This window comes from Dermacentor silvarum, chromosome 1 (genome assembly GCF_013339745.2).
Source record: "Dermacentor silvarum isolate Dsil-2018 chromosome 1, BIME_Dsil_1.4, whole genome shotgun sequence".
In the NCBI taxonomy this organism is placed as follows: Eukaryota; Metazoa; Arthropoda; class Arachnida; order Ixodida; family Ixodidae; genus Dermacentor; species Dermacentor silvarum.
The window spans coordinates 238,871,503-238,894,096 of NC_051154.1; the positions used below are offsets into that span (position 1 = coordinate 238,871,503).

Consider the following 22,594-nt stretch of genomic DNA (forward strand, 5'->3'; position numbering starts at 1 on the left):
TTTTAGGGCTTGCAAAGTTTCCCTGTTTTTTACATCAAGGAACTGCTTTGCCACATGACCCCCATAACTATAGAGCTTCCAGTTAACTTTTTATAGCAGGAATACTGTTAAAAGATAAAATTTTGATTGCTTCAGAGATAGTGGCTATTGGATGGTGAAACATTTTGGATATTTCACAATCTTCTCAACATATTTTTTTTCTTTCTTAGGTACAAGCATAACACTTAACAAGGTTTCTTAAATTTTTAGTTAGTCTTGTCTTGTTTAGTCTTGTTTTCTGGAAATTAAAATTTTGTATTACCACATAGACCTTGTTAATAAAGCTTCTATGCCTGAAAAGCACATTTATTCTGCTTCCTTTTCGTGTATCACATAAAATTTGGAGTGTAATAGCCCCTTCAAAAAAAAAAATCTACTATAACCTAGAAGAAGCAATCATTTTCCCCATGGTAGGAAAGAGTTAAAGGGGTATTGACAGAAAATGTTCGTCTCATTTTTATTGCCATATTAGATAGCCATCAAGCCAGTAATTACATTATGGAGCTTCTATACCCCGAGAGCACAACAAATAATTAATTATGTTATCTTTTAATAAAACCAGATTAAAAATGCGCACTAGAGCAGTGTGGCTTCGGACATGAAAAAAAGAGACTTGTGACATCAGCGAAACCTATTGCGACAGTCTCATGGTACCAGACCCCACTGATCACACACACTTTTCGGTAAGGCTGCTAAAAGCAGAGACCATTCAGCGCTTGACATGACAAGAGGGGAGAGCATGCCTCCCTTCCCCCTGTGTTTACAAGATATGTGCACAACAGGAAAAGCCAACTTGGCACCTTTCAGTGACACAGTCACTGTATGGTCTTGAACGTAGACAACAGACTGACCCGGTGGTCTCTTAAGTTTTTCATAATACACGTGATCGCCACCTCTGCTTTCGGTGACGTGACGAGTCTCCCTCTTCCAACCAAAAACATGCTGCGCATGACACACATTTTGAGCAGGTCGCATAAAAGGTGCCATAAATCAATTATTTGTGGCACTCTCAAGGAAGTTAGGCTTTGTACTGTAATTTAGAGTCGACAGCTACCTAAAAAAGCAAAATAAGTTGCACAAAATTTTCGTGTCAGTACTCCTCCTTCAAGTGCATGTTAGATGGTGGCCTAGGTGAACAATGCCATTTCACATGGACAATGACCATGTCTGACAGGTTATACTAAACCAAAAGAGCAGGAAAGGCTGTTCTACAGAGATGGTAGGCAGAAGTAACACCACACAACTGTAGTTGTCAATTCTAGCTGTCCATGTAATGAAGCCATTGCACTGGTGTGGCAAAGACAAAGAATACGTAACAGAAGCTTAGGAATTAAAGCAACCTGCACAAGAAAATGAACACGTCTAGACAAACGAACACACTCAGGAGCAATTTACGTTCACAAAACACGGGAGACAAGTCAGGCCAACATTTTGTCATGACAACATATATGTTCTGATGGTGGCCTGACATTTGCCACAACCAACAAGTGCAAAGGTAATGGCGGTAACACAGTAATTTTACTGTGAATTGCATACATGGCTTACTGTGCATATTCGCAGCAAAACTGAAATCAATTGTAACTCAGGACTAGGTAAGAGAGGTTGACTTAAGTATACTGGCCAGTGCAAATATTGAATAGGCCCTGCAGCACTTCTTCAAAAAGGGTTTATAAAAAATCTAACAACTTAGTAGAATACTACATATATGAAAAAAAATATATAATAATAAAAAGTTAAAGGTGGCCTTTGTATACTGAATCAAGCACCAAACATTATTTCCTCCCTTAAGTCCTCACTTAAGATACATAGACCCATGTATCATTGGCAGGAGATGAAAGTGCACTCTAGTGAGCAGCATGTAACCGAGCACCATTGACCAGTTTATCAATAGTATTTGAGCAACCATAACAATGACAACAGTGGTACAAGGAACTAAGCACATGGTAAATGTGGTTTGTTGTATACAAACGTAAGACAAAAAATTGCAGTTTACGTCCCGCAGACAAGGCATCAAACCTGCGCAATGTGAGTGATACAAGCACGGTGAGCTTCACGCAACACTAACATTGCACAAATCAGGATATGCATAAAGCATAAAGCGGGCAGGTGTTCGTGTAGTTTTGTCCACGCCTAACAAGCTAGGTCGACTTTGCCGCCAGGTCAACCAGGAGAAACCCAGACAACCTGCGTGTATAAAGAACCATGCCACACCATTCATCCAATGCAAAGCAGGCGTGGTGTATGAGGTGCCTCTCCCCTGTGGTCGCTCCTACATTGGACAGACTGGCCGTTGCCTAAACGATCGCTTAAGAGAGCATGCCTACAGTCTTCGCTCCGGTACTGGCAGCAACTTGGCCTTGCACTACAGTGTTTGTGATCTGTGCCGTAATCCGAGACTTGACTTTTCGCAGTGCATGATCCGCAGACGCTACCATGACGTGTGTGCCCGAGAAATCTTTGAGGCTGCTGCCATTGCAAGGAATGGTGCGTCTTGCGTCAGCACTCCGTCTGTGGCCTTGTCTGAGGCAGAACTAACATATCTCCGGAACCGTCATAATTCGCGGGAAATCCAAATCTAATCAGTGTCTATTTTTTGCCCATGCGCAGTGATATACCCTTCTTTTCTTTTTTCTTTTTTGGTATATATGTGTTCCTTTCTGAATAAAGAATTCAGTTGTCAGTCAGCGCTGGTGTGTGTCCACCTTCTTGTCTTCTTGTCGTGTTTTTTCGCGCTGTTTTCCCTTTCGAGTATGCACCGACTAGCCCAAGCCTCTACGGTCTTGCAATTTATTTCTTCTACATCGGGCTCTTTTCAACCCTTTAACCTTTCCAATCCTCCTTTTTGTGTCACTCAACTAGTATCCGCCACTTGCCGTGCCCGAGTGCTCACCTACACCATCAGGAATCAGTTCACCCCACCTGGCCTTGCCATCATCGTCGGCCCGTTGCTACCGTCCTTGGGACACAGTTTGCGCTTGTGTCGCGTCCTGCGGTCCGCAGCTTGGAGGCAAATCCGTTACTTTCGTGAGTGCCTCCGGGTGTGTTGTGCTTCTGGTGGTTCCTGTGATGAAGGAAGCAGCAGACTCCACCTCGAGCTTCGGGTTGCGGCGCAAGTCTCCGAGTTCCTATGGCAAAAGGTTCTCGCAGGACTCCCAAAAAAGGTTCGTAGCTGCCCTTCCGGGCAGCGTGTACACCTGTTCTCGGACTCAACACTTCCCCCGAATGTTTTCGACACCCACGCCTTGGACCCAAGTTTTGCCTTCCCACAAAACTTGATGGCCCGGAAACATTGTCCATGGTGAGATCTGTCGCTGCTTGGGCTAAAGATGAGGATCGTGAACGGTGCATTTCCGACTGCGTCTCGTTTTGCCGACAACCAACACTGTGGCAAGCAGGCGTGTAGCTCCTGTTGTTCAGTTTATAAAGTCTGCTGGATTGCGACTACTTCTGTCCGACAAGGAAGGTGGCTTCGCCGTGTTCAATGCCGCTGACTACCAAAGAAAATCCCAAGAAGCCGTAACAGAGAACTTTTGTCGATTCAAGGGAAAGAAACCGGATGTGCTCAAGAAGGAAGGTGTAGCGTTGTGCAGCAGGGTGGGGTTGACTAAGCTCGCAGCTTCTTTGAAGAAAAGCGAACGCCTCACGTTGAACATCTTTTTTTCTGCAAAAACTCACAAGGAAGGTTGCCCTTTTCGCGCTATCCTCTTCGAGCGAGGCACCTGGCAGCGGTTGCTGGGAAACTTTCTGCAGAAGCACCTAGGTGTACTTCCTGTTGATGATCCTTTTCTGATAAGGCACTCATTGACCGTCTCTGATTACTTGGCTAAGCAGCACGCTGGTTCTCTGAATTTCTTCTCGATCGACGTCAAGGACCTATATTTTTCATTGCCCCAGGACATGATCTGCCAGGTCGTTGAAGACGCCATCGACACGTATGGTGTCCTGAGATTTCAAAACGAATGTGCCATTTCTTCAACTGACTTCCTCGAAGCCCTGAAACTATACTTACGTTCGACGGTGATCAACTTCATGGACGAACCGCACATTCAGAAAAAGGGAGTTTGCATAGGCTCCTGTATTGCACCCTTACTAAGTGATCTGGTCCTGGCTAATTTTGACCGGCATTTGAACGCATCGCTATCATCTCTGCAGGTGTCTGTTCAGAAGGTTTTTCGTTATGTGGACGATTTTCTAATTGTTCTTGAACAAGGCCATCACGACGCCCCTACTCAATTCCAGGAAGTTTACGCCAAGTTCTGTGAAGTCCTCAATGTCTTCACACTGACTAAGGAGTATCCCGAGAATGACAGCCTTCGTTTCCTAGACCTCAAGCTAACGTGCAAGCAGGATTACGTTTGTTGGGAGTATGCTCCTCGCTCAAAGATGGGCCTTCTCCCGTTCAGCTCGGCCGACAGCAAGCTCATCAAGAGAGGTGTTGCCTCAGCCGCGCTGGGAAACGCTCTCCGCTCCTGCTATCACCAGGTGCACACCAGCTTCTGCTCCCAAGCGGAGAGGCTGCTCAGTGCAGGATACCCGGGTCCACTCCTCACCGGCGTCGCGAAAAAACTTCTTTGAAAAGTGTGCAAAACTGTCGCCCGTGAAGCAGCCAGACGGCGGCAGAAGCAGGTATGCCCTCATACCCTACATTCATGGCGTCTCCCACAGCATAAAGAGAATCGCGCAGCAGGCAGGTGTTCCGTGTAGTTTTGTCCGTGCCTAACAAGCTAGGTCGACTTTGCCGCCAGGTCAACCAGGAGAAACCCAGACAACCTGCGTGTATAAAGAACCATGCCACACCATTCGTGCAGTGCAAAGCAGGCGTGGTGTACGAGGCGCCTCTCCCCTGTGGTCGCTCCTACATTGGACAGACTGGCCGTTGCCTAAACGATCGCGTAAGAGAGCATGCCTACAGTCTTCGCTCCGGTACTGGCAGCAACTTGGCCTTGCACTACAGTGTTTGAGATCTGTGCCGTAATCCGGGACTTGACTTTTCGCAGTGCATGATCCGCAGACGCTACCATGACGCGTGTGCCCGAGAAATCTTTGAGGCTGCTGCCATTGCAAGGAATGGTGCGTCTTGCGTCAGCACTCCATCTGTGGCCTTGTCTGAGGCAGAACTAACATATCTCCGGAACCGTCATAATTCGCGTGAAATCCAAATCTAATCAGTGTCTATTTTTTGTTCATGTGCAGTGATATACCCTTCTTTTCTTTCTTTTTTCTTTTTCGGTATATATGTGTTCCTTTCTGAATAAAGAATTCAGTCGTCAGTCAATGCTGGTGTGTGTCCCCCTTCTTGTCTTCTTGTCGTGTTTTTTCGCGCCGTTTTCCCATTCAAGTATGCACCGACTAGCCCAAACCTCTACGGCCTTGCAAGATATGGAAGGATTGTTGGACTCCATTGTTACGGGAGACGAAACGTGAGTGTTTCATCTCACTTCCCGAAATGAAACAAAAGTCCAAACAATGGCGTCACTCAGGGTCACCAGTCGCAAAGATGTTCAAACAAACTCCTTCTGCTGGCAAAGTCATGGCTAGTGTGTTTTGGGATCGTAAGGGGATACTGCTTATCAATTTCATAGAACCTGGGACAACAATCAAGACAGTTATTGTGCAACACTAAGAAAACTCAGGCGAGCTATCCAGAATCGCCGGCGAGGATGATTGACAGCCGGTGTAACGCTGCTTCACGACAACGCCTGACCTCACGTCTCCCATCAAACCCAGGACCTTTTGACAAACTTTGAGTGGACTGTCATGCCCCACCCACCGTACACTCCGGAACTCGCACCTAGCGATTATCACTTGTTCCCCAAGTTAAAGGAACACTTGAGTGGCCAACGCTTCCGAAGCGACGATGAAGCCAAAGAAGAGGTGAAACGCTTCCTCAACAGGTTGGCGGCAGAGTTCTACGACATTGGGATTCTGAAATAGGAGCACCGTCTACAAAAATGCGTAGAAAAAGATGGAGATTATGTCAAAAATAGAGCAAAGTGCCTTCTTTCCAACGATATACACCCGGCCACAAAATATTATGGACCATGAAATCTGAGAAAAAGCTGAATACCTCCGCAGCCTGATGTTTGCATTTCAGGTCTCAACTATAATCTGCTAACGACATTGTCGTATACAGTTTTACTAGCTACTGCTACAGGCTGCTCGGGAATTGAACGTTTCCTGAGATCCCGTGGTCCGTAAACTTTTGTGGCCGGATGTACATTGCTATGAGAATAAACAATGTTGTCTATTTGTAACATTGATGGCAACCTTCTTTCTGGATCGACCCTCGTACTCAGTCTTTTATATGTGCCATCTTTCAGATACAAAAGGGGGGGGGGGGGGGGAGGGTCCTGCTTGTACTATGAGGCAACTTCCCTTGCACTGCCCAATTGATCCTGTGCGAATACAAAACAGCTGCATTGACAGCGTCACAGTACATCTTCAAGAATGCACTAATCTGCTGCTGGAGCGGAGATCACATACAGCCTGCGATTCATTTTGAGATAACATTAAACTGACTTTTTTTTTTTTGCTGGAATATGTGCGCTATCTGCCAAAAGTGATAGCCCTCATCACACTTTCTTGCATGTGCGCGCACATACTTGCAACGGCTTTCTATAAGGTGATCATTTCTAAGTTTTACAGAATTTTTAATAATCGCCTGTGGAAAATAGCATAGTTCTTATCCTTGAGCTGGATTATTTGAAGAGGCGGACATTACTAGTACGAGAAATTGAAACGCATATTCTACTTATTAATGAAAATTCACTGATTAACTTCTTAATTCCTTTTTTTACGGCAGATAGTAAGCATCATATTTCTGTGCATTTTATTTATGCATTCACTCCCACCTCTGTAATAATCCCAGTGAGGGATTGACAGTATTTCAAAACAAATATTGCAATTTAAGAATTGTAGCTGGTGAGCTTGCAAGATGTACCCACTTGAAATTAATTTTAATGATGACACCAGTTTCGAGATATTATTTCCCAAAGAGTGGTATGAAATACATGGGCATTCCAGTTACTTTTGTGCTTCAATGCATAAAAGAGTGTTTCGTTAAAGAAGTAAGCAGAACAGTGCATTTTAATGGTGAGTTTGATGGCGCATATCTCTAAACTGGTGTCATTCTGGAAATTTATGACAATTAAATACACCTTGCAAACTGAGCAGCTACAATTCGTAAATGGCAATATGTGCCATAATAAAGTAATTTATTAAGCAGTTAATTAGTGATTTTTTGTTAATTAGTTGAATATGTGTTTGGATTTCTCTTGTAAGTAATGTCCACCTCTCTGAATAATCCAGCTCAAGGACTAGAATTATGTTATCTGCAACAGGCCATTTTTAAAAATTCAGTCACACTTAAAAATGATGACCCCGTTATACACATGTACGGTAGGTACATTGATAATAATAATCTTTATAGCCTTTTATTTATCGTACAGATTCTCCCAGATATTATTCAGTTCTAGCAGATTTTATTTTTACTATTCTGAGCTTCCGGGCAGGCTGTTCAAGGCTGACGTGCAACTTCGCCGCTTGCACAGGGAGTACTACAATGGGTGTGCTTTTAGACTTACTGTATATGCTTCCCTAGGGAAGGGGGGGGCGTCTACAGTAACTGTAGTGCTTTTTGACCTAATACTTTGGTATTTTCATCATGTACTTAACGATCTCGTTAAGGCATATTACCTTAGTCGCCGAACCTTCCCCCCACCTCACCCCAAGTTCAGCCGGGCGCAGGCTACCACCCTGCGTCTGCTACAAACAAATACGTACCCTTCACCCGCCCGCCTCCACCTTATATTCCCTAAAGTTTACAGTACCCCCAACTGCCGGTGCTGTGGCACTCACCAGGCTACGCTTCCGCATATGCTGTGGGAGTGCCCAGCACAGTACACACAAATTAACATCACAACCCTCTCGTCGAGGTTGCGTAAGGCTCTGCGGAGCTCCACCCTCGACGAAATCTGGGCAACCCAGCACGCCCGTGAGGTGGCGGCGAGGCAAGCCCTCAACGTCCCCTCATGGGAGGCTTAGGTCCGGTTATCATAAAGTGCTGGTTCCACAATAAAAGTTTATTCCTCTTCCTCCTCATCATATACTAGAACAACATGGCTCGTAGACACTGGGTGAAATGCACATGCGAGCTTTTTTCCATGGCCTGCATAGACAATGAGACTGTACGTCTCAGGGAACAAGACAGATCTGGTCATGCGACGTGAGAGTATGAGTTACTGCTATTATACCACAAGAACGTGCCGCCTGCTGATAGCGCTGAACCGTCTACTGTGTCTGCGCAACTCATTAAAGCCTGTACAACTTTTTGGAGCAGTCACTGCTTGATACCCTCATTAAAGCCTGTACAACTTTCTGGAGCAGTCACTGCTTGATACCCAGCTGTACCTATGTCTCTCGGGGCAGACAGTGCTGCCAATGCAGAGCTTTCCATAACATTTATAAATATTAAAAACACTGTGAATAGCCCCTTTTCTTTTCTCTTTGTTGTTCTTTCTACTCTCTCCTAGGCTATCCACAGCTGTTTACCCTATCCCCCTGCTGGCTGATGTTCAGCGGTTAACTGTCACTAAGGGGGTTACGATCCAGTCAGCAGAACATTGTCATTTTTGTTGTCACAACCACAAATAATATCGATTGCTGGTCCGTTGCTCGCGCCAGGTGCGTCGCGACAGTCATGAATGTGACCTAAAAGGTGGGAATAGGAGGAGACGAACAAAGTGGTCTGCTTTGGGCATTTCTGATTGTTGTGGATGCACTCGGGGAGGATGGACTAAAGTACTTTTCTTTGTATGCTATTCCCTCATGCTACTTTTACTACAAAATAGACAATAATCAACACAAGCGACAAGCAGTGCGCTTCCCAGTGAGAAGGAACTGGTTGTACCATTGTTCAGTACGTTGCATTCCTGTCAACACTATGCGCAGCAACAAAACTACGATGGTGCACTCCTCGCCCACAAAACCTAAGGGGTGGGTGGGGGAGACCCTTTTCTCAACCAAAGCAGTTCCCCCGTCACCACGCCTGTAAGAGCATTTTTTTCTGCCATGAGCGAGTGGCATCGCCTGGTGATGGAATCTGAACTACTCGCAAGATGGCTGTCGTGGTACACTCACCTTAACAGAGATAGCTATTGTAACATACTCCACCAAAACTGCTGTAAATGCATACAAGTGCTGGCAGCACCTCAGCAGCAGCACAATACTTTCTAGTTTTTTCGAAACTTGCAGCATGCCTAATACTGGCAAATGGAAAGCAAACTTAAAAATGAGAATAATCAGGTTTACCGCAACAAATGAACATTTGGGATAAGTTCACAGTAGCAGTCGCTGCCAAGAACCTGCAGACACAGTGAAAATCGAACCATTTTAAGTGGGCTTTACAGTTTCATTACCAAGAAAGAATTCATGTGCCAAATTTCTAGACATCCAACAATGTCCTCCATTGTAATATCATTCGCAACACGTACAAAAAGGAAACACTAAATTATGTTCAATTTAAAAACTATTTTTCTTTTATGCAAGAGGGCACTCGCACTCTCGGGTGAAAGTCTCCGCACATGAATAATCACATTCCTGAGACTGAACCGCGAGAATATGAAACAACTATTCCGCTCATGTTTCTGACGTTTCTACGAGTCCAATATAATGCTTCGCGTCTAAGCGAAACATAAAAGGAAAAGAATCGCCGAGAAACAAGTGGTCGGTACGCCGCTGACTCGGCAGCTTAATTAATTTAATCAGGTCGCAAGTGCGCTGTGGTGTTTCGCGTGTGTACAGTTAAAACATGCACAAAATAAGAACAGAAATGACTTCGATAGGCGTTGACAATATCGGCAAGTTCTTGTCACGAATATGAGTAATTCGTGTCAAGAGCTTGGTAGAGTTTCCGCTTTCACCAGTCACTGAGCTCGAAAGCACCGAGATGTGGAAAAATGAGGGCATGTCCGCAAACGATATTGCTGAGACCGTTTATTCTGCTACTCGTGTAGTGGAAACCGGACGCTGGCGTCCGTCGGCAGCATCAAGATGAATAGCAGAGACGCATCTGTAACATTCTCGCTGTGATTCACCTTCCTGTAGAACGTGAATTTTGCGTGGGTTAGATCCGCTCAGGAACGCTCATCTCCAGTTGCACGACTGACGGGCGGAGCCGCTGAGACGGTCCATAAGCGATCCAACGGGACTAACACGTGAAAGTACGACAAAAAAACGAATAAAGAACACGCACAGCAAATGATCGCGAAACGCGCAGTGCGATCGAATATGTAAACACAAGGTGTAACAGGCATCCGATCGAGTCTTCTTATGCCGAGTTCACGCGAGCTTTCGCCTAGGGCAATGATACCACCTGTGCGCGCGTGGACAATTTGAAGATGCAACTAAGCAGCACCGCGGCAATTGAAAGTAAGGAAAGTATAAACTACCTTTTTTTTTTTTTTTTCTTATTTTCACTTTCACATGAATATCGCGAGCAGAGGTACTTACCATGCTTGTCTGGCTTCTTTGACATGGTTCACCAGTCCAATCCTCGCCGGCATTTTAACATGATGGAAGTCTCTTGAGAGTTTTGATGAAACCTATTCTAACAAAAATTTCCATCGTGCTAAAATATATAAGCATGCTTTCCGCCTTCGACCATCGACCCTCACCGCTCCAACACTCGAGGCTTCAGCGCTTCTTCAGCTCACACCAGCAGCAGCGCCTCCTGCCGCTCCTGCTCCCACGGCGAACGATATCATTGTTGCGAAGCTCAATAAGCGAGCGGCGGCTAACGCGAGGGAGCTGCTGGCGCGTGAGCCGCCGAAAGTTCATTTTCTCTTTCTTTCTCAGCAAACCGATACGAGAGGTGGATCAGTAGGCGATAAATTTAGAATTATTTGGTATATCTCTCTCTTTTAAAATTCATCAGCGTCGAAACGAGCGAGATGATCTCATGTGCAGGAAGCAATGCCCAGAAAGGCATTTCGCGCGCAATTCAAAAAGGTTTATTTCAAGTGTCATTCCTTTCAGGTGTTCTCGAATTTTTGATATGCCTTATTTTCTTAGTATACGTCAATATTAATTTATTTATTTTGTGTATGATACGACACCACAGGCAATAGCTTACTGTGACAACAGGTAAGAGCTTGAATTAAGAGTTTGCTCTATCCGTCCGTCTATCCGTGCCGTGATGCCGCGACGTGTTGTCTCGCCGTTGCATACAGTTGCAAGCGTTGGCACTAAATTGCAGGATTTTTTCACAGACTTAAAGGGAGTCGAGGGAGTAACTTGTTGCAGTAAATAAGTTCAAAGAGCAATAGCTGAAGTCTGTTCTACGCGCTGGTACAATTAAGCAGCGATTGTTAAATCGAGCGGAAATGATGAGCCGTTACATGTGCAGCTCCGTGAATGAGTGCGGCAATCATAGAACTGGACCCGGCCGTATTCACAAAAAGCTCTTACGCTAGAATTGTTCGTAAGAGCAAATTCCAGCCAATCCTGATGCTGGACATATTACTAGCGAAGGCGGCCGGCCAATGGTCAAGGTCACCTACGGACAAAAAGCTTTTTTCATTTTTTTTTATTCGACTTCTGATTCGCTTGTAAATTTGCTTCAAAGCGTTGTATATAGCGAGAGCCCGAGGCCGAATTCACAAATCAACTTCCCAGATCTTTTCCTTCCTAAGGAAAAGATCTGGGCCGACCGGCTTTGATCGCTAGTGTTCTCTGCCACAATTGGTCAGCGCCTGTACTTACGAACCGCTCTAGCGTACAAACTGCTCGGTGAATATCATCCCTGGAGCCGAACTAATATAACCGGGACCAGATAACTCAACGATTTTTTTCTTTGTGCTTATCGTTTGTCGCGTTGAATGAACCAGCTGTAACGCAGTATGAGAGCCAATGATGATGAATGATCGTGCTGTTCCACCGTCGGACGCGTAATAATGGTTGCAATTGACTGGTTCATGCGTGCGCTGGCCAATCACGATAGCCAACGAAAACTATAAGAAGTTTACAGCGAAGCTGTAAATGGCTAGGGTACCATAGAAGTTTTGTGTCCGCACACAAAAACTATCATCATCAATGGCTCATACCCACGTAAGCACTAATATTTCCGTAAGCAAGCAAAAATGCAATGGCTCATAGTCCCGTGAGACAGAGGCTACAATTAACACTCAGCAAGGTGAAGCGAACAGTGCTTACATTCTTTGGAGTCACGCGTACAACATACAGAACAGCACGTAGAAAACTGTGATCATCAATGGATCATACACGTGTAAGCAATGGCTCAGAGGTTACAAGCACTCATCAAAGTGCAGCGAACAGTGTACCACCGAAGATCGTGCCCGAGTGGCCGACCGTAAGCGGCAGGCCAGATGGGACGACGCGTGTCGCGAATCGGAGAATGCGGCGAAGAGACACAAAAGTCTCTTTCATGTCGAAATGCGATGTCGAAGGGTTCATGGTGTTGTGCCTGGCGGTCGTTCGGGACAAAGGAGGCCTCACCGACAGACGTGCAGCTGTGGAGTGCTGTTCACGCTTGTCGTTTCTCGCGGCCGGGAAGTGTCACCGTCACCTGGGACTGATGGACGAGCAATTAGTCCCCAGGCTGCAATGGGTCATCGGCCTCGTGCGTCGCTAAAACGGCAACATCGCTCTTGGTGTGTTTCTGTGAAGCACCAGCGCCCGTCCGAACTGCGACAGGGCCCGTCGCCGACGGTGACGCGCGAACCAGGAGCCCCCTTTCGAGACAACAGCCGCCGCCCTCCCTGGAAACGGGTGGCTTCCGCGAAGGCCAGTCTCCGGACCCTGTCAAACTGACCGTCACGGAGAGGTGACTAATTCTTGCAAGGGGCCAGCGTCGAGCCTTCCCGTGGAAACCACGTCGACGTTTGGTTCCCAAGGTGCCACCCATTGCCTGGTGTGCCGGGGCATTCAGGCAACGTTGGAGGCGGAGCCCTGCGGAACGGGGACACATCATGGGCGGGATATTGCGAACTGGTCGAACATTGTCATTGGCTAAGAAGAACTAAAGTGCATTCCCTCGTCGAGTGAAAGAGGGAGACGAAAGCGATAAAAAAGCGGGGCTTGAGTGTTGTGGGGACGCTCCGAGATGTAAACGCTGGGACATGCAAATACGTTAACATGTAGACGGCTCCAATATCATATGGAGCCCTTCTTGTAAAATACCATGTACATTTGTATATAAAACCATTTTCTGATCTCTCTGGACCTCTCCTTCTCCCGGTACCTGGCACGTCACCATCCATGGAACCTTCGTGGCCGCATGAACCCCTCGACTTCGCAACAATGGCTACTCACTTTGAGTGGGTTATAGTTAGTCCTGTCCGAAAAGGGGGTGGTTTATGCGTTGCGTGTTGGAGACATTTCGCTTGCGATGCAACACCGATCCGGCCCAACCGACCACCCAGCGGCATACGCGCATTGATTTGACATTATCAAAGAATTTGTCTGCAGTTGCGAGTATGCCGATCATGCAGTGTATATCTTAGCGACCACAAAGCCATTGTTACTCCGTTACCAAGTGACAATGAGTGATGCAATAAAGTATTTACCCCAAGTTTTCTTACCACGACGTTTACAGCTCCGCTGGTCATCCACCTTCGCAGGGCGGAATGGCCTTGAATTTGGTTTATTATTATTATTATTATTATTATTATTATTATTATTATTATTATTATTATTATTATTATTATTATTATTATTATTATTATTATCTAAGCGTCACTGAGAACCGCTGTGGCAACGTTCTAGATCTTTGTCTTACGAATCTTGATACTGTTTCCGTCATGCGTAGCAACGTTCATCAGGTTGCACGAGGCAAGTTCCACCCTCCTTTAATTGTTTCTTTAACTCTGGCAGCACAGAAACGCAGTACGAAGCACAACTTTGACTTTTCCCTTGGAGACGACGTCGGCTTGGACCATTATCTTGAGAACGCTGACTGCATGGTCGTTCGTAGATGGGACAGTTGATGTTGATGAACATGTTAATTTGAAATCATTGAAGATGGCATGCGCATATTCGCACCTCCAATAACGCTCAAACAATCGAAGTTCCCTCATTGATTTTTCAAAGAACTAAAAACGGCAATAATACTGAAAGGCCGCGAACACAGAAAAGCGGGGCAAACAGGCCTAGATCAGTGTAAACTTGAATTTAGGCGCTGTCGTTGTCTTTGCAAATTTTATTATTGCGATAGCAGTTAGATGGACATTCTAGGTGCATTTCCGCCGTCGGTGTCGGCGTCGCCGTGATGTTCCGTATAAAGTCCAAGTGCGATAATATCGTGGCCGCGCGCCGTATGCGGTGGGTGCGAGTGGAAACATGCGACGGCGCACCGAGGATTGTGGCTCAATCTCGCGCGCGCAAGGGGGGAAGGCGGGAAGAAGCGCGCCGTGTTCCATCGCGCACAAGGCACCGGGGACTGGGGGGGAGGGGCGTTCTACTCCGGCGGCGGCTGCGTGTAGCGCGACCGCACGCGGCCGCACGGGCCCTATCTTGAAAAAGATCTGCGATGGGGACATAGTGCGACGAGTGCCGATAGCATTAGTGTACGCTGTGTTCTCGCCGAAAAGTTCCTGTTGAAGCGAGAGGCCGCACGAAGGCCAATTCGCTCACTGCTGCGGCCGCGCTTCCTCGCGCCAGCACTTTTGACAGCGAATTTACGCGGTCATCGAGTGAGATGTGCTCATGTTTTCTTGGGCGCGCGTGACACCATGCTTGTTAATTTTATTGTCACGTAGTAGTGACGGTAAATAAAACAGTCGCAAAACTGTGTATGACGAAACTGGTTGTTTATTGGGCGAACCTGTGCCCACAAAAGCAAGCTACACTCAAAGCACAACGATAGCGGCGAACACAGTCGGCGATCGTCGAAAATCTGATCAGCGGCGAGACGCGTCGGCTTTTATACCTGAGTCATGCAAGGTTCCAGATTAATCCCCGATGCCCGCGTGTCTTCCAGAAAGTTCTAGACAATTCGCGTCGGTCATACAATCAGATAACATAAGCGTCGGTGAAAACAGGCAACGGAAAGAAGCATCGATAACGTTCTAGAAACTTCCGATACAGGCGCGTCCTGCGCCGAGCGATAACGTTTAACATTTGTTAGCCGATGGAAAGCGGCCATCGGCGAAAGATAAACATGTATACGTGTCAATACCCTCCCCTTAAAAAAGCATCGTCCCGATGCTACAAACAAACGCGAAAGCTGAAAACAAAACGACGCGTAATAAAGAAAGAAAATAACAAAGTAACAAAGTACCTATAAGCTCGTCAGCGGGCGTAGAAAGGCTTAAGACGCACCACGTGGATGACTTCAGGTCGTGCCCGGCGCCGCTGTGATTGCGAAATGCCGTCTGGCACGACCTCATAGTCCAGTGCGCCAATACGTCGGATTATCTTATATGGTCCGAAATAGCGACGCAACAGTTTCTCGCTAAGTCCTCGTCGGCGTATCGGAGTCCAGACCCAAACACGGTCGCCGGGCTGGTACTCGACGTAGCGTCGTCGTAGATTGTAGTGTCGGCTGTCGGTCCTCTGCTGGTTCTTGATGCGCAGGCGGGCGAGCTGTCGACCTTCTTCGGCACGCTGCAAATAAGTGGCAACGTCGAGATTTTCTTCGTCAGCGACGTCTGGTAGCATGGCGTCAAGCGTCGTTGCCGGGTTCCTTCCGTAGACCAGGTTGAACGGCGCCATGTGCGTCCTTTCTTGCACAGCCGTGTTGTATGCGAAGGTCACGTACGGAAGGATGGCATCCCACGTCTTGTGTTCGACGTCGACGTACGTACATTGCCAGCATGTCGGCGATGGTCTTATTTAGGCGCTCGGTGAGGCCATTCGTCTGCGGGTGGTAGGCGGTGGTGCGGCGATGGCTTGTCTGGCTGTACCGCAGGATGGCTTGAGTTAGTTCTGCCGTAAAGGCCGTGCCTCTGTCGGTGATGAGGACTTCTGGGGCACCGTGACGCAGGAGGATGTTCTCAACGAAGAATCGGGCTACCTCGGCGGCACTGCCTTTGGGCAAGGCTTTTGTTTCGGCGTAGCGGGTGAGGTAGTCCGTAGCGACGACGATCCATTTATTCCCGGACGTCGACGTCGGAAAAGGCCCCAGTAAGTCCATCCCGATCTGCTGGAACGGTCGGCGAGGTGGCTCGATTGGCTGTAGAAGTCCGGCTGGCCTTGTCGGCGGTGTTTTGCGTCGCTGACACTCTCGGCATGTCCTTACGTAATGGGCGACGTCGGCAGAGAGGCGAGGCCAGTAGTATTTTTCTTGTATCCTCGCGAGAGTGCGTGAAAAACCGAGATGTCCAGCCGTTGGGTCGTCATGGAGAGCTTGCAGAACCTCTGGACGCAATGCTGAGGGTACCACGAGGAGGTAGTTGGCTCGGAGAGGCGAGAAGTTCTTCTTTAGGAGAATGTCGTTTTGCAAGAAAAACGACGCCAATCCTCGCCTGAACACCTTCGGCACAATGACGGTCTTGCCTTCCAGGTAGTCTACAAGGCTCCTTAGTTCCGGGTCGGCTCGCTGTTGTTCGGCGAATTCGTCGGCACTGATTGGTCCCAAGAAAGTATCGTCATCCTGGTCGTCCTGTGGCGGCGGTTTGACGGGGGCGCGAGACAAGCAGTCGGCGTCAGAGTGCTTTCGCCCGCACTTGTAAACGACGGTGATGTCGAATTCTTGAAGTCTCAGACTCCATCGTGCGAGGCGACCTGAAGGATCCTTCAAGTTAGCTAGCCAACACAAGGCGTGGTGGTCGCTCACAACTTTAAAGGCCCTGCCATAGAGGTATACAGGGGCGAAACTTTGATGTAGCCCAGATGATGGCGAGGCACTCCTTTTCTGTTGTGGAATAATTTGCTTCCGCCTTAGATAGCGACCGGCTAGCGTAACTTACAACCCTTTCTAGTCCATCAGTCCTCTGCACAAGCACGGCGCCGAGTCCTACGCTGCTAGCGTCGGTGTGGACCTCGGTATCGGCGTTTTCGTCGAAATGCGCAAGTATTGGCGGCGATTGCAGGCGTCGCTTCAGTTCTTCAAATGCTTCGAGTTGCGGCGTCTCCCACTTGAACTCGACGTCAGCCTTCGTGAGATACGTCAGTGGCTCTGCGATCCGTGAAAAATCCTTGACGAAGCGCCTGTAATAGGCGCACAGTCCAAAAAATCTACGCACTGCCTTCTTGTCAGCGGGCAGAGGAAAGTTGGAGATGGCCGCAGTTTTCTGAGGGTCGGGGCGCACTCCAGACTTGTTGATGACGTGGCCCAAAAACAAGAGCTCCTCATATGCGAAGTGGCACTTTTCTGGCTTTAACGTGAGTCCGGAGGTTTTGATTGCTTGAAGAACTGTTTCAAGGCGCCGCAGGTGTGCTTCGAAGCTTGAGGCAAACACAACGACGTCGTCCAAATAGACGAGGCAAGTCTGCCACTTCAAGCCTGCCAGTACTGTATCCATGACGCGTTGGAAAGTCGCAGGTGCCGAGCAAAGACCAAACGGCATGACCTTGAACTCGAACAGTCCGTCTGGTGCTATAAAGGCCGTCTTCTCGCGGTCCCTCTCGTCGACTTCGATTTGCCAGTAGCCGGTTTTGAGGTCCATCGACGAAAAATACTTTGCGTTGTATAGTCGATCCAAGGCGTCGTCAATCCGTGGGAGGGGGTATACGTCCTTCTTCGTGATCTTGTTGAGGCGACGATAATCGACGCAGAAACGTAGGGTTCCATCCTTCTTCTTCACTAACACCACGGGGGACGCCCATGGACTCTTGGACGGCTGGATGATGTCGTCGCGTAGCATTTCGTCGACTTGTTGCCTTATGGCCTCGCGTTCGCGCGCCGAAACTCGGTACAGGCTCTGACGCAGTGGGCGGACATTTTCGTCGGTCATGATGCGGTGCTTGGCGACAGGGGTTTGTCGAACTTTTGACGACGACGAGAAGCAATCCTTGTATTGCAGGAGCAGAGCTTTTAGTTGTTCTTTCTTATGCCTTGGAAGGTTCTGATTGACGTCGAAAGTTGGTTCAGGTATTATAGTCGTCGTTGCGGGTGCACTGGAATCCGTGAAGGCGAAAGCACTGCTGGCTTGTACTATTTCGTCGATGTAGGCGACCGTGGTGCCTTTGTTAATGTGCTTGTATTCGGGGCTCAAGTTCGTGAGCATCACCGTTGCTTTCCCTGCACGTAGCTGAGCTATGCCTCTGGCGACGCAAATTTCACGGTAGAGCAGTAAGTGATGATCGCCCTCGATGACGCCCTCCATGTCTGCAGGCACTTCGGTACCGACGGAAATCATTACGCTGGAGCGAGGCGGAACGGTGATTTGTTCAAGCACATTCAAGGCATGGTAACTGATGCTTGTAACCGGTGGTATCGCGCTGTGCGTTGAAAGCGTTATTGACTTGGACCTTAAGTCGATGACTGCACCGTGTTGATTTAGAAAGTCCATGCCTAGGATGACATCCCTGGAGCAGTGCTGCAGGATTACGAAGCTCGCCGGGTAAGTGCGGTTGTTTACCGTGACTCGCGCTGTGCAGATTCCAGTCGGCGTTATTAGGTGGCCTCCCGCTGTCCGGATATCGGGTCCTTGCCAGGCTGTTTTCACCTTCTTCAACTTGGCGGCGAACGCGCCACTGAAGACGGAATAGTCGGCTCCAGTGTCGACGAGAGCGGTGACGTTATGGCCATCGATGAGCACGTCTAGATCGGTAGACCGGCGTCTGGCGTTGCGGTTAATTCGTGGCGTCGGATCACGGCTGCGTCGGCTTGCTCTGCTGCTGCTACGTTGCGTCGGAATGTCTTCTTTCTGCGGCGAAGTGCTGTCAAGGCTGTTGCTAGGCGGCATGCTGATGTCTCGTCGTGATGATTCGCGAATCGTCGTCGTCGGCGGCGGCGGCGGAGGATCTTCGGCATTGCGTCGTACAGCAACCGCACCTCCATCGGTTGCTGCCTTTAGTTTCCCGGGTAAGGGCTCGGAGATCTGCCCCGGGTGGGACCGGTGTACTGACGGCGATGCGCCGAGATGTAGCGGCCCGGTGACGGCGAGCGTGAGGGTCGTCGTGGTTGCCACTGGGCTCCGGCGTGGTAGTCGGCGATGTCACGTGGTCGCTCGCCAAGCTGTGGACGCGGGGCGTTGACGGCGAACCCTCGTAGGCCCATCTCGCGGTATGGGCATCGGCGGTAGACATGGCCGGCTTCCCCGCAGTGATAGCAGAGCGGGCGGTGGTCGGGGGCGCGCCAAATGTCTGTCTTTCTTGGGTAGCTACGCTGGGCGACGGGCGGGCATGCATGCTGGTGGCGGCGGCGGCGGTGGACGACGGAACTGCGGCGTTACGGCGCCCTGGTGCGAGCGTGAAGAGGGGCCTTGACGACGGGCAACGGCGGCGTAGGTCAGCGCTTCCGGCTGGGGTTGTGGCGATTGCGGCTGCACATCGGGATCTCCAAATGAGCGCTGAACTTCTTCTTTGACGACGTTGGCGATAGATGCCACTTGAGGCTGCGACCCGGGAAAGAGCTTCTACAGCTCCTCGCGAACGACTGCTCGGATGGTCTCGCGCAGGTCGTCGGCGCCTAGTGCTTGAGCATCGGCGTAGTTGGTCAGGGCACGGCGGTTGTATTGCCTGGCGCGCATTTCAAGCGTCTTCTCGATCGTTGTGGCCTCGGAAAGAAATTCGGCGACACTCTTGGGTGGGTTGCGCATCAATCCGGCGAATATTTGCTCTTTGACACCCCGCATCAAGAACCGAACTTTCTTTTCCTCAGACATATCGGGGTCGGCGTGGCGGAAGAGGCGAGTCATCTCCTCCGTGAAGATCGCGATGTTCTCGTTGGGCAATGCACTCTGGTTTCTAATAAAACTTCGGCCCTTTCTTTTCGCACGACATTCGTGAAGGTCCTCACGAAGTTCTCACGAAATAGGTCCCACGTCACTAGGGTGGTCTCTCTGTTCTCAAACCAGGTCCGAGCAGCATCATCCAATGAAAAATAAACATGGCGCAGCTTGTCGTCGTCGCTCCATTTGTTGAACGTCGCGGTCCTCTCGTATGTCTCCAGCCAGGTTTCAGGGTCTTCAGCCGATGATCCACGAAAAGTCGGTGGCTCCCGAGGTTGCTGCAGCAGGATGGGGGACGCTGGTGCTACCATTCTGGTCGTTGACTTGGCCTTGATTGCGGTGGTCTTTTCGGGAAGAAGTCCGAACTCCGGCACAAGTCCTTGCTGCCTACGGCTAGCTCGCTGGTCCTTGGCGACGTTGGTCTCGTCCTCCGGTTTGGGGCTTGGGTCGCGGCTTTGCGGGGGCGTTCGGTGCATGAACGAACTGGCACCTCCACCAGATGTCACGTAGTAGTGACGGTAAACAAAACAGTCGCAAAACTGTGTATGACGAAACTGGTTGTTTATTGGGCGAACCTGTGCCCACAAAAGCAAGCTACACTCAAAGCACAACGATAGCGGAGAACACAGTCGGCGATCGTCGAAAATCTGATCAGCGGCGAGACGCGTCGGCTTTTATACCTGAGTCATGCAAGGTTCCAGATTAATCCCTGATGCCCGCGTGTCTTCCAGAAAGTTCTAGACAATTCGTGTCGGTCATACAATCAGATAACATAAGCGTCGGTGAAAACAGGCAACGGAAAGAAGCATCGATAACGTTCTAGAAACTTCCGATACAGGCGCGTCCTGCGCCGAGCGATAACGTTTAACATTTGTTAGCCGGTGGAAAGCGGCCATCGGCGAAAGATAAGCATGTATACGTGTCATTATTATAACAATGATCACTACGACCACATTGAACGTGTTGAAGCCAGCGTACGTGACACGTAATTCAAATTATTTCGGGAGCTACGTACGTGCGCTCCCACTCTTCTAAAAAGAGTGCTGAAATGTATGTCTTGTTGATGAAAATTCATGGCGATGTTATCTCGGGCTCTGCTGATGCTTTTGCAGAAAATTTCTGTTCTGTATTTGGTGCAAAAGATGTTACTACCTCAAGTAACCTTCATTCTCAGTCTGGTGCGGTGTGTACGCTATCAGTCAATCAATACCTTGTTTTGAAGTGTATAAAGCGCCCCAAACCTTCCCTTTCTTGTCCCTGTTCAAACTTGCCCCTGTTCTCACAAGCATCTTCAACAATCCCCTAAAGTCTAGTACGTTTTCTAGCGCTTGTAAGGTAGCACGAGTATATACAGTGTGTTTCAGCTAATACTTTCAAAATGCTTTAAAGGTTGCCTGTGGCAGATAGCACAATTCTTGTTCATGAGCTGGCCTACTCAAAGAGGTGCACATTATTTGCACAAAAAATTGAAATGCATAATTGACAAATTAACAAAATTTCACTAATTAAGTTTTTAACTAATTACCTAAGGACCCATATTGCAATTTACAAATTTTAGCCATGGAGTTCGCAAGGCGGATCCACTTGGAATGAATTCTCAGGATGACAGCAGTTTCGAGATATTAATTCCCAAACTTTGCGGAGAAATGCATTGACGCTCCAGTTAATTACTTTCTTAACAAAACGTCACATTGTTTTGTCGACCACATTTGTCTTTCTGTAGGTTTTGTCTTGCGTATATTACTTTGAACATTTGATAATGATTATTATTATTATTATTATTATTATTATTATTATTATTATTATTATTATTATTATTATTATTATTATTTAATACCATTTCGTTCGCTGGCGCGTTCGCTTTCGTCTCATTTATTGTCACGATTGATCGCCCAGTATACCACCCATACGGTGATATCCTATCAACAAGGTATGATACATTCGCCCACGTCTCGTCATAACATCTAAAGAACGTCCTACTGACATGCATTTTGCAAATATCATGTAGCCGATGTGCTACTGACGTTCATTCTACTTTAGAATTAAACTCTTTATGGGTATTACATACTGACGTCGTAGAGATGTACGCGCTGCGTCATATCGGTTGGCTACATTTTAAATTTCCTTGAAGATTTATTGAGGCCCAGGAGTCGGCCCAACTGGCCCGTCTATCCTGCACCCCGGCTGGAAAGAAGATCCTGGCGGTTCTTGGGATCAACCCTATACTCATGGAAGAACGGAAATATCAAATCTCAGAAGATCAAAGGAATAATATACGAGTCGCACCGTTTCCCCGTAACGTTCATCCTCAACACAACGTAGGCAGATGCAGGGCAAGAGCCCTCGCTCTCCTTAGAGTATCCAAGACGATCCCCACTCGGCATGTTTTGTCGACGCAGCCCAATATGGACAGTCGTCTAACTTCGCCACTGCCATCGTTGATCACAACGAACAGATAGTGAATGCAGCTTCCCTGAAGTGCTGAACTCCATCCAGAGCGGAGCAGGTCGCAATTGCTAGGGCACTCCTACAGCAGCAATACACAAATCTTCACTGATTCGAGATCGGCAGTCAGGGCTTTCGCTTCAGGGTCCATTGCTGAGGAGGCTCACAAGATTCTCAAGAACAAGATCATCTCTACGCACACCATCACGTGGTTTCCGGCGCACCTCGGCCCCCAGCTTGACTCCTTGCCCAATCTC

At 48.2% G+C, this 22,594-nt stretch overlaps 1 protein-coding gene across 2 annotated transcripts in view; it reads right to left on the bottom strand.

The window, feature by feature from the left end:
• LOC119436979 (guanine nucleotide-releasing factor 2) overlaps positions 1-10,770 on the bottom strand; it is a 115,721-nt gene extending 104,951 nt beyond the window's left edge. For both annotated transcript variants that reach the window (XM_037704031.2, XM_037704030.2), the window contains exon 1: positions 10,549-10,770. In XM_037704031.2, coding sequence (XP_037559959.1) covers positions 10,549-10,573 — 25 coding nt within the window. In that variant the 5' untranslated portion in view covers positions 10,574-10,770. The remainder of the gene's footprint in view (positions 1-10,548) is intronic.
• Positions 10,771-22,594: the final 11,824 nt, after the last annotated feature.